The sequence below is a fragment of the Hoplias malabaricus genome, chromosome 2, assembly GCF_029633855.1.
Source record: "Hoplias malabaricus isolate fHopMal1 chromosome 2, fHopMal1.hap1, whole genome shotgun sequence".
NCBI lineage: Eukaryota > Metazoa > Chordata > Actinopteri > Characiformes > Erythrinidae > Hoplias > Hoplias malabaricus.
Window position 1 is genome coordinate 47495222 of NC_089801.1, and position 12690 is coordinate 47507911.

Here is a 12690-nt window from a genome sequence, read left to right on the forward strand (position 1 = left end):
AATTTGACAGGGTTGGTTCCAGAGGTTTATGACATAAGAAACCCTGGCTGTGTAAATTCACCTGTTTGAAACTCTTTTTGGAACACTGCTGTCTCACAGCACAAAACCTCAGCCATTGTATTTGACTACTAATTTAGTACGTTACATGTTCTAGCTTATAAACAAACAAACAAAAAAAATACAAACTTGTTTTCATTGTGGAAAAAAAATGTCAGTATTTTTATTTCAAATATTTAAACTTTCAAGTTGTTATTATTTATTTTATTTTTCAGTTCATTCATTCATTATCTGTAACCATTATCCAGTTCAGGTGTGGTGGGTCCAGAGCCTACCTGGAATCATTGGGCACAAGGCAGGAATACACCCTGGAGGGGGCGCCAGTCCTTCAAAGGACAACACACACACACACACACAGAGAGAGACACTTTTTGAGTCACCAATCCACCTACCAACATGTGTTTTTGAACTGTGTGAGGAAACCAGAGCACCCGGAGGAAACCCACAGGGAGTACACACTAAACCCTTCACACACAGTCACCCGGAGTGGGAATTGAACCCACAACCTCCAGGTTCCTGGAGCTGTGTGACTGCGACACTACCTGCTGCACCACCGTGCCTCCCCAATTTTTTCAGTTTCATTATTAAACTTAAAATTAAACAACATGTTCATGTTATCAGCTCCAGGTCTAAGCTTGTTTTCTGTTTAGGAACAAGAATATTTTTCAAATATTAAAAAACAAAAATTGATTGAAATGTACTTAGATAAATTTTTATACATGGCATTCAATGTTCTCATTGCAACCTGCTTTGATCGGTTTCAATAAAAATAATTTTAGCAATATGCATTATGTTGTCCTCACCTTCTTCCACACAAACACATTATAAAATTATTTTGTAATATTAATTAGATAATATTTATTATTTTAAGTTGGTTCTTTAGCTGTACTTTTGTGTGACTGATCATATCATACATTTTGAGGACTCCTTTCAGAGTACATTTCAGGTCATTTACCTGTATCAGTCTTAAAGGTACAGTAACATTAATAGCAGTTTATAAAGTAAACGAGGCAGTAAATAAAGTTTGGGTGCTAAAATAATTCTCTCAAGTTTTGATACATGGCCCTATAAGTAATTTTTGGAAACATATCAGTGAGTGATAGTTTTACAGAAGTAACCAAGCTTAAATTTAATTATGGGTTTAATCTTCTCTACCAGAGTTAATGCATTTTTAAACATTTCACCAGATAGCATTTTTACCTTAAAGAACAGGTAGGGGACACTGCTAGTTTTGAGGTAGCCCTTTTAAAGCTACCATTACTGTCAGAAGTGTCAGGTTAGAATGACTTTTGATGTATCTTTATTAATTCATGCTGGTTAAGTCATTAATAAGTATGAGTATATAACCCAGGTCTTTTTCCTGCTGATCTATGCATATACAAATTGTCTCAAGATGGCTGCACTGTCTATTTCTAGTTGGTGATTTCCATGGTCCTAAACAGTATTGGGAGATTTTTTCAAGGTAGCCAATCCTTTTTGTTAGGGATTGTGTCAGAATAACAGCTATTAAGCTAAGCTAAATTGACAAAAAATATTTACTTGTGACTGAAACATACCTAATAGCATGTAATGAAATACAAGCACAAATAACAGATGCAATTCCATTAGGACTGTACTGAACACTTTTCTCGATGTAGGCGACCTTATGGTTCAGTCATCTTTACATTAAAGTATTGCTAAGTTTGGCCAGATTTTCGGGATGTCTTCTACAAGAATCTGGATTCAAATTTTGTGGGCCCTTCCAGATGTATGAATGCTCCTGAATGTTCATGCTAGTCAGTAACATTTGCAGCCTTGTGGATGCAAAAATTGTTATCTTGAAATACAAAGATAGAAATGTATGTTTCTGGGTAAGTAAAAGGCACAAATGGTTGCCCTGCTGATAACTCCTTTTTTGTATGTCTCTCTTCACCCCCTGTAAGCATACCATAAACACATGGAGCAGAGTGTCACGTAAGAGGTCTTTGCTCACGTTTGCTCACAAAGTTCTGTGAACCATTTTCCACAAATGGAATCTAACATTCACTGTACCCCCTCTTCCAAATGCAGCAGGTGTTTATTTTCTGATCATTGTTGTGTAATGCCATCTGCAGGAGCCTGAATTTACTACCCCCTTAAACACGCAAGGTGACTAAAAGCGTTTTCACCCATGAAAGTGTCCAAACCAAGGATCAGTTTTTATTATGTTGTATACTATTGGTCCGATCAGTTTGGTTTCACACTGCAATTTAGTGAGAGGACTACCTTCTTTTCCTGTCAGCACCACCATCACAGGCTGTATCTACCCATACTTAAACTGATTGTTGTGTGGAGAACCATGTATTTGAATGAACAGATTCATTTCTACTATTTTCTACTACTTATTTGTGGCTCAGATCAAGATATGTAAGACACGTATATACCGTGCTTATCCTACTTATTTATCAGCTCCATATTTACATTTTCAGTTTTACTTTAAACGCTAGTGTCGGTAAACATTCAGACATGCTAGGCCTCTTCAGTTACAAACAATTTTTTCTATGGTAAATCAAACTTTATATAAAAACATAAACAAGCTAAACTTCAGCCATGTACAAACAACAGTCGTTTACATCTTTAAATATGTGGGGCTTCTGAATGTAAAAAATACAGAGTGAACTGCAGTTACCCACAATTGTAGCCTTTAAATGGCTAAACACGTTTCACTGATCAATGCTGTGTCACAAACCACACCAACCTTCACTCTATCTTCTACACTACTGAGTAACATACTAATAATGATACAGTATTCTGTATGCCCTATGTAGTATGTTAGTATGTGGTTTGGGATAGAGCAGAACAGCACACTTATATATGCAATTATACTGGAGCACTACAACATAAAAACCAGGACAGTCACTGCAAGAGACTGTATTCAACCCTGAATGTTGCAAAATTTGACAGTTTACACAGAAGCAGCATATTATGGTATGATCTGTAATTAATTTACAGATAAATTAAAGGTTCCTACATGTTTTCTATGTGTAGGCAGTGAGTAAATCATCCGGTCACATGAATGTCTATCATTTACATCAACCTGTAATTAGTCTGAAAGTCTGCATGAAATGGACCTTGGTTCGGTTTAATTTTGACCAAGACACTTTCCACACATGCAATTTTGGTTAGGATAAAAATAAAAAGTCTTAACTTTTAAATCAAACAAGGCATGTTATTAAAAATAACAATTTATACTCAGGAACAAGCTGTATTAGCAATCTGACTCTGACAATAAAAAAATGGCATTTGCTGGAGCAGCTGTAAATGAGCCTGAAATAACTATGCCCAATGTCAAGTGTTGGCATGAACACCCCAAGATTGACTGCAGAACAGTTCAATTCATTTGGAAGTAGAGGACCTATCATTCAATATCAGCACTTGACTTCACTAATAATCAAATTTGTACAGCAATATTCCAAAGTCTTATGTGACGGCTTCTTATAATGGTAGAAGCCATTACTGCAGGTCAACATTAGTAGATCAGTTCCCTATTTATACCAGAAGATACTGGATGAGCAGTTCAAAAACTTTTGGCCAATAAGTGTACCAGGACTAAAAGTGTGCTGGTGAACAATAAGGCCATCTAAAAGCAGGTGTAATGTATATTTCAAAGCAGGAGTGTGTTCTTCCAGAGAACAGGAGAGTACTTATTTTCTTTTAAAAGCAGAGTCATGTAGTTAGACCCCCGGATAGGATCCCTGTGACGTGAAGCGCACACACACACACACTGTGTCGCCTTTATGAAAATTTCTGTCATTAACGCTTACTTATTTTCTCCCTCACACACACATACACTCTCACCAGGGCCATAAGAATGAATCGACTCTTTTTGATCCAGATTCAAATTTCATTTCCATTGAAATCCAGATTTCAATTCATTTCAATATCTTTTGGCCCCAAATGTCCCCTCATTACACAATAGATGCATCTATTAGTGGATATGGCCTCTTCCATTAGTGTTGCAGTCACACAGCTCCAGGGACCTGGAGGTTGTGGGTTCGATTCCCGCTCTGGGTGACTGTCTGTGAGGAGTTGGTGTGTTCTCCCCGTGTCCGCGTGGGTTTCCTCCGGGTTCTCCGGTTTCCTCCCACCGTCCAAAAACACATTGGTAGGTGGATTGGCGACTCGAAAGTTTCCGTAGGTGTGAGTGAATGTGTGTGTGTGTGTGTTTGTGTTGCCCTGTGAAGGACTGGCGCACCCTCCAGTGTGTATTCCCGCCTTGCGCCCAATGATTCCAGGTAGGCTCTGGACCCACTGCGACCCTGAACTGGATAAGTGGTTACAGAGAATGAAAGAATGACACACTAGTGCCTGCTGGAGTTTTTAAACACTGTGTTCACTCACTGTCCACTCTGTTAGAAGCTCCTATTTCATTAAAGTATGAGACAGTAGCTCTGAGCTCTGTAGCTGCACAGTTTGTGTTGTTCGTCCTTTAATCCGTCATCAGTGAACACATGACGCCACACACAGGGCGCTGCTGGCTCTATATATTTGATTGGTGGACTACTCATAGTCAAGCAGTAACACTGAGGGCCTTTAACACTCAAGCGGCACTGCTGTGTCTGATCAACACTATGATAACACACCCTAACATACCACTACCACCATGTTAACAACACTGCAGTGCTGAGTATGACCCACCAGTCAAATGGGGTTCTGACAAACAGAGTGAAAGGGGGCTGTTAATGTATGCAGAGCAACAAAAGAATTACCATGTGTAATTGTAGAACTACCAGTACTCCTGTAGGGTCAGTGGAGCTGAGAGAATGAACAATCAGTGGAGAGACAAGGAGGTTTTTTTTATATATATATTTTGGCTGATCAGTGTATGCTACACATTTTGTATTTAATGGCCATTGGGATTGATGGCTATGGATCAATGGATCATAATTCATCTGTGAAGGCTTACACCCTGAATAAACAGACACATATACACACACACACAAAGACTCACGACAGATGTGTGCAGATGTTTCTAAACATGTGTACACACACCACTGAAGCCCGCAGGTGTGCTGGTCAACACGATCAGAAGCAATGGACATAAAACAATGCACATCATCACTGGTGCACGCAGTGTGCACACACAGATGTGTTGCATGGGTATACACACGCAACTCTTGTCTTTGTGTTTTATGGGGACATTACATAGACTTCCATTCTTTATGTGGAGACATACCCAGACCTTACCCAGAGTAATCCTAACATTAAGCCCAACCCTAAACATATCACAAGGACACTTGTGAATTGTGGGGACATTACATAGACTTCCATTAATTTTGTGAAGATTTACCATTACTACTTAGTAAGTGCTACTAGGTTACTATTAACCCATACTTTATCAATCAATCAGAATTTGTTTACTTAGAACATTTCATTCATTCATTGTCTGTAACCAATTATCCAGTTCAGGGTATCACTGGTTCCAAGGCAGGAACACACCCTGGAGGGTGTGCCAGTCCCCTCACACTCACACATTGACTCACACACTCACATCTATGGACACTTTTGAGTCACCAATCCACCTATAAACGTGTGTTTTTTGGACTGTGGGAGGAAACCAGAGCACTTGGAGGAAACCCACACGGACACAGGGAGAACATACCAAACTCCTCTCAGACAGTCACCAGGAGTGGGACTTGAACCCACAACCTCCAGGTCCCTGGAGCTGTGTGACTAAGACACTACCTAAAAAATAGGCTTAAAAACAAAAAAAGACATGAGATGTATAGTAAAACAATAAGAGGAATAATAGAAAGTGATAAACAATAAAAATCAAGATTTGAAATGAAATGTTAAGAAAATACATTAAATGTTACTGAAATAATACCGAATAACAATACAATAGATCAGTAATGACACACTGATATATGAATTTGTATAATACAAAAAAAAATTAAATAAAAACAACTCAGACTAGAACTATAACATATTTATGAAACCTTTTATAAAACACTTCATTTTAAAAAGGCAGTGATTTACACTGCAGGGACCAGCTGGTCATCCTCACAAGGAAGACAAGTCCCAACATTGTGATATATTTCTGAAACACACACACACACACACACACACTGAGGGCCCTACCAGATCTGTCATATAGACATGAATACAGAAAATGAATTAAAGAAATCAAATCATAAACCTTCTCTCTTATTACATTAATTTGCACCACAGCTACACACACACACACAAAGGTCTTCATGACTTATGTCAGTCACATTAATTGTGTCCATCAAATGCATTATAGTAGATTGGAAACTCCAACATTGTCTGTTAAAAGTGTGTGTGTGTCGGTGTGTGTGTGTGTGTGTGTGTGTATGTGTGTGTGTATGTGTGTGTGTGTGTGTGTGCTGGTCTGCATGAGCTACGATTCATGACCCAATATATCTGCTGTTGTATCATAGAATGGTCTAGAACAATATAGGGGAATATAGGGAAGGAACAATGGAAGGGTATTGCCTATTACAAGACAGTGATCCCAAACATACATCAATACATCATCTGGTCAAGGTTCCTGAATGGACTATAGTCTCCACAGATGACCATTATACTGACCCTTGCATCATGAGAAGACGCTGAGGTAGGCAGCAGGATTTCCATTGCATTTGCTCTTTAATAATGTAACCACCCTTACTGCACTGAGCAGCACTATGTGCACACAGAGCTAACTCTGAGCTTTGTACTCGAGGAGCAGACCACAAAAATGGTTGCAAAAACATGGATGTGGACAACTCCCAAGTGATGAAACAGGCATGAACACATTGAACAGAAAACAAGTACACCACATTATGTTTAACAACCACGACAACTGCAAATGCATTTAAAACGTCTTAAAAACTGAGACTTAATGCCATCTGCTGTACTCTGAACCCTTAAACACACACACACACACACACACGCAATCTTGTATGTGTATAGTGTGGGGGCATTACATAGACTTTCATTCATTATTTTAGTGAATTGCTATTGACATTTCAATAAATATTAAAGGCTAAATCTAATTTAAAACCTGTAACCTTCATTGTTTATATTGTGCTGATCAGTTGGTCATCCCCAGAAAAACAATAAATTTCCACCATGTGAGTGTATAAATAATTTTTGATCCCCACACTGTGATATATACCTGGTATACACACACACATATTAATGCCACTGTTCTGATGTAGTTTTCACATGCTTTCACTTGTGATTGTTACAATATTATTGGTTGAATCACACACACTTGAACTGTGTGTGTGTGTGTGTGTGTGTGTGTGTGTCTGTCTGTCTTCCATGTATATATTGAATTGTGGAGACCAAACCTGTTTACACACTCACATTTTGGTGATTTATCTTCTCTGTGGGGACCCCAGCTGGGAGCCACAATGTAAATCATACATACATACATACATCTTCTTTTCCGCTTTTCCATTTCAGGGTCGCGGTGCAATGTAAATCAGTATGTTTTAAAGTTAAGGTTTAAGGATAGGTTCATTGTTAGGGTTAAGCACGTAGTACATGTTGTCGCTGTCCAATGGAAAACATGTATCTCCTAAACAGTAACTTCACAGGAGAAGGAAAACCTTGTTAAATTTCAGTGGAAGTCAGTTAAAAAATATTTTACTCAAAGTAATTTTGCTTGATTTTATTCTATTGGTCTATTCATCAATAGACCAAATTGTCACACACTATGTGTTCAAATGATGTAGTAAAGTAAAAATCCACAAAAATGGAGATACATGTTTTAATTGAATAGCGACTATATAGAAAAGTCGGTGGTAATCCACAAAATGTGCACATACAAGATTGTGTGTGTGTGTGTGTGTGTGTGTGTGTGTGTGGTGTAGATATTCAACATGTTATTCACCAAAATCTGGTTACATACATACACTGTGGGCTAATAGGGTCTCTGCCGGACACGCGGACTGACCGCTGCCATCAGTGGTTAAGGGGGTTATGGAAAAATATTACCATTGGGTTCCAGGTACCGCTTCAGTAACACACAGAGGGCACAGGACATGATACTGGAGAAATATTCGACACAACATTCACCTCTGTCCATTCTCTTCCACTGTCTTCCTCTGTTCCTACAGAAGCAAATAAAGAAACAGAGAAAGATTGGTTGATTGTTGAATCAACAGAGTGAAGATGCTGGAGGATAAACTGAATGCCCAAGCAGCAGAACTCCAGTACTACAGGTGCTGGTCATAAAAGTAGAATATCATGAAAAAAAATGCGCAGCAGGTAGTGTCGCAGTCACACAGCTCCAGGGGCCTGGAGGTTGTGGGTTCGATTCCAGCTCCGGGTGACTGTCTGTTAGGAGTTGGTGTGTTCTCCCCGTGTCCGCGTGGGTTTCCTCCGGGTGCTCCGGTTTCCTCCCACAGTCCAAAAACACACGTTGCAGGTGGATTGGCGACTCGAAAGTGTCCGTAGGTGTGAGTGTGTGAGTGAATGTGTGTGTGTCTGTGTTGCCTTGTGAAGGATGGCGTCCCCTCCAGGGTGTATTCCCACCTTGCGCCCGATGATTCCAGGTAGGCTCTGGACCCCCCGCGACCCTAAATTGGATAAGCGGTTACAGATAATGGATGGATGGATGAATGTTCAATATTGAAGACACTGGGTACCACACTCTAATAATCTAAGTAATTCAAAACACCTGCAAAGGCTTTTAAATAGTCTCTCAGTCTAGTTCTGTAGGCTACACAATCATGGGGAAGACTGCTGACTTGACAGTTGTCCAAAAGACGACCACTGACACCTTACACAAGCAGGGCAAGACACAAATGGTCATTGCTAAAGAGGCTGGCTGTTCACAGAGCTCTGTATCCAAGAACATTAATAGAGAGGCGAAGGGAAGGATAAGATGGGGTAGAAAAAAGTGTACAAGCAATAGAGATAAGCGCACCCTGGAGAGGACTGTGAAACAAAACCCACTCAAAAATGTGCGGGAGATTCACAGACTGGAGTCAGTGGTTCAAAAACCACCACGCAGATGTATGCAAGACATGGGTTTCAGCTGTCGCACTCCTTGTGTCAAGCCACTCTTGAACAAGAGACAGTGTCAGAAGCATCTCATCTGGGCTAAAGACAAAAAGGACTGGACTGCTGCTGAGTGGTCCAAAGTTATGTGCTCTGATGAAAGTAAATCTTGCATTTTCTTTGGAAATCAAGGTTCCAGAGTCTGGAGGAAGAGAGGAGAAGCACAGAATCGATGTTGCCTGAGGTCCCGTGTAATGTTTCCACAGTCAGTGATGATTTGGGGTGTCATGTCATCTGCTGGTGTTGGTCCACTGTGTTTTCTGAGGTCTCAGGTAAACGCAGCGATCTACCAGGAAGTTTTAGAGCACTTCATGGTTCCTGCTGCTGACCAACTTTATGGAGATGCAGATTTCATTTTCCAACAGGACTTGGCACCTGCAGGTAGTGTCGCAGTCACACAGCTCCAGGGGCCTGGAGGTTGTGGGTTCGATTCCCGCTCCGGGTGACTGTCTGTGAGGAGTTGGTGTGTTCTCCCCGTGTCCGTGTGGGTTTCCTCCGGGTACTCCGGTTTCCTCCCACAGTCCAAAAACACACATTGCAGGTGGATTGGTGACTCGAAAGTGGCCGTAGGTGTGAGTGTGTGTGAGTGAAAGTGTCTGTGTTGCCCTGTGAAGGACTGGCGTCCCCTCCAGGGTGTATTCCCGCCTTGCGCCCGATGATTCCAGGTAGGCTCTGGACCCCCCGCGACCCTAAATTGGATAAGCGGTTACAGATAATGGATGGATGGATGGATGGACTTGGCACCTACACAGTGCCAAAGCTACCAGACCCAACAATGCAGATGAGCTGAAGGCCACTATCAGAGCAACCTGGGCTCTCATAACACCTGAGCAGTGCCACAGACTGATCGACTCCATGCCACGCCACATTGCTGCAATAATTCAGTCGAAAGGAGCCCTAACTAAGTAATGAGTGCTGTACATGCTCATACGTTTCATGTTCATACTTTTCAGTTGGCCAGAATTTCTAAAAATGCTTTTTTCGTATTGGTTTTAAGTAATATTCAATTTTTCTGAGATGCTGGATTTGGGGTTTTCATTAGTTGTCAGTTGTAATCACCAAATTAATAGAAATAAGCACTTGAAATATATCAGTCTGTGTGTAATGAATGAGTATAATATACAAGTTTCACTTTTTGAATGGCATTACTAAAATAAATAAACTTTCTCATGATATTCTAATTTTATGACCAGCACCTGTACAAGAATATATCTACAATGGAGATGAAAGGCCTTGCGAGACAAAAGTTCTCAAGGAGTACTTTCGCTCAACAAGAATGTCCTAAATACGGTAGGCTATGATTTTTATTAGGCTATGATAAGTTATTTTAGTTATTAGTTAATTATAATATATTTAAAAATTTATACTAAAGGTTTTACTTTTGGTTTTTAGGAAAAGACTTGAAGACTGATAAGGAGATTCCTTCTGTGTTCTTCAAACAGGACACTTTGGCTTCCTTAAGGAACATGAAAATATCAGGAAGTAAGCTAAGATTCTATTTACAACATGATCTTTATATAAATATATCCTGCCAGTGACTAATTTATTTTGAGAGTTTTGGCGATGACTCTGAAAATGGTAAGAACGAACAGCCTGAACTTCGAAGGAGGAGGAGGACATGGAGGTAACGGTGTACGAGGAACCCAGAAAACATTACCATTGGGTCCCGTATTACCAAAGCAGATAACCATTGATAACCCATACGTTGCCCACCCTGCTGGCCGTAGTTCGCAACTACATTCGCAACGCTAGGTTAGATAGGTATTACCGATCCATCCTTCCTAGATGGAACCATGATATAGGGAGTTAATATTCTGTAATATCGCCTACCCTTAGTAATAGTGGTGTACTGCAAGATTTTCAAAAAATTTTCCTAGGATGAAGGTTCCACTTCAGCGTCGCAGTTGGTTGTGGCCTATTTCGATAGAGGGGCAGGGCGAACTGAGGAAAAAAAATATGATTGTTTTTCTATGATATTTCCCAGTCATTTTTCTATGATGACTATGACATCAGGAACAAGCTGGTATAGCAGTCCCGATTGGTAATATGGTTCCTAATCAGGAGACAAAGACTGGTAAAATTTTTTAGCGACATTAGCATTTTCATCATAGGATCTAATGGAAAACAGTTAGCTCGTCAGAATCAAATGCATTTCTCTGATCTTCTGTTTGAATCTGTGTGTGTTATTCATAGAGCAGGTCATATATAAGCTTCAGTAATCATCTTATTTCACTTGTGTGTTGTTTTAGTGTGTAACATACTATAGACACAAACCACATATTCCTTTGTCTCACTCTTTTCCCCATTTACAGGTAAATAAACTGATCCCACTTTCCCTGCACTCTGAGAGTGGAACAGATTCTTGAAGGATAATGTTTTATCTTGACTGTCTGTATAAATTATTCCTCTGGTTTAGCTTAAAGATTAATAAAGTAGTTCTCCTTGTCTGAAAACGTGGGTGATCTATAAGAGGTGCAGGATTTCCATGCCGTAGCAACGCTGAGGTGGACTCCCACATGTCTCGTTAAACCCTCATAGGGCACAGTTTCTGACATGAGAGTTTCTGTATCCACATAGTGGATTTTATGTCGAAAACATTTTTGAGTGAGCTATTAGGATCATGTTCCCCTCTTGAATTTGCATATACTTAGATTATATTATCTGAGATGTGCATGATGTAGGGAGTGTAGTGCTAATGTGGGACGCAGACCAAGCCCCTTTACGGACTGACACAGATGAACAGAGCTCTGTTTACAAACATGAGGCCAATAAATAGGTCTGGGATCCATACTTATATCTCTTTCATTGTTGACAGAAAAATAAAACAATTTTAATATCACAGTTTTTATTGGGTCAGCTGCAACCAATGAATGCTGGGCTACAAAATATACATAATCCCCTCAGAAATGTGTGAAATGACCTGAGCCTCATGCCCATAAGCCTAAGTTCACCAGGCTCAATGCCAAATGTTAGCAAGAGGGCTCTAAAGCCCCCCAAGCACTGGGTTGTTTGCATACACAGATTCAGAAACATAAATGTATGAATAATATACAAACAAAGCCTCAGGCTTGTGAAATCATTCATGCTAATGATTCAGGAATACACACATATGCATGCGTGCACACACACATACACACACACACACACTCACTCTGAGCATCCACACACCAGGTGCTAAACATGGCAGATGGCTTTTGCCTTCAGGGTCTGGTCCACACCTGCTATATCTGCAATTTATCTATATGCGTGTGTGTGTGTGTGTGGCAGCAGAAAGGTTTCAGGGGTCAAAGATGGAAGGGATCCCTCTGGAGGCTTAGCTGTGGCCTTTGTACTTTGAAAGGTCAAAGGTCCTGCCAGGGTGTCCACCAGTGATTCTGGAGTGTAGGGAGGGCACATGCACACACACACACACAAACACACACATAAAAACTCTTTACTGTTTCAGTAAATCATCTTTAGCTTAGCTTCACTGTTACAGTGGCAGTTTTGACTCAGGGTAACACCCTATAGACTCTCTCTCTGTGTGTGTGTGTGTGTGTGTGTTTGTCTTACTATACTTGTGAGGACGTTGCAATGTTTTTACCTTTGGAGTGAGGACAT

General features: G+C 40.2%; 1 protein-coding gene across 1 annotated transcript in view; it reads right to left on the bottom strand.

Moving 5' to 3' along the window:
- The window catches only part of chrnb5a (cholinergic receptor, nicotinic, beta 5a), a 106708-nt gene that overhangs the window by 47909 nt on the left and 46109 nt on the right, over nt 1-12690 (bottom strand). The window contains exon 2 of the mRNA XM_066658630.1: nt 8104-8138. Within this exon, the coding sequence (XP_066514727.1) occupies nt 8104-8113 (10 nt within the window). The 5' untranslated portion in view covers nt 8114-8138. The remainder of the gene's footprint in view (nt 1-8103; nt 8139-12690) is intronic.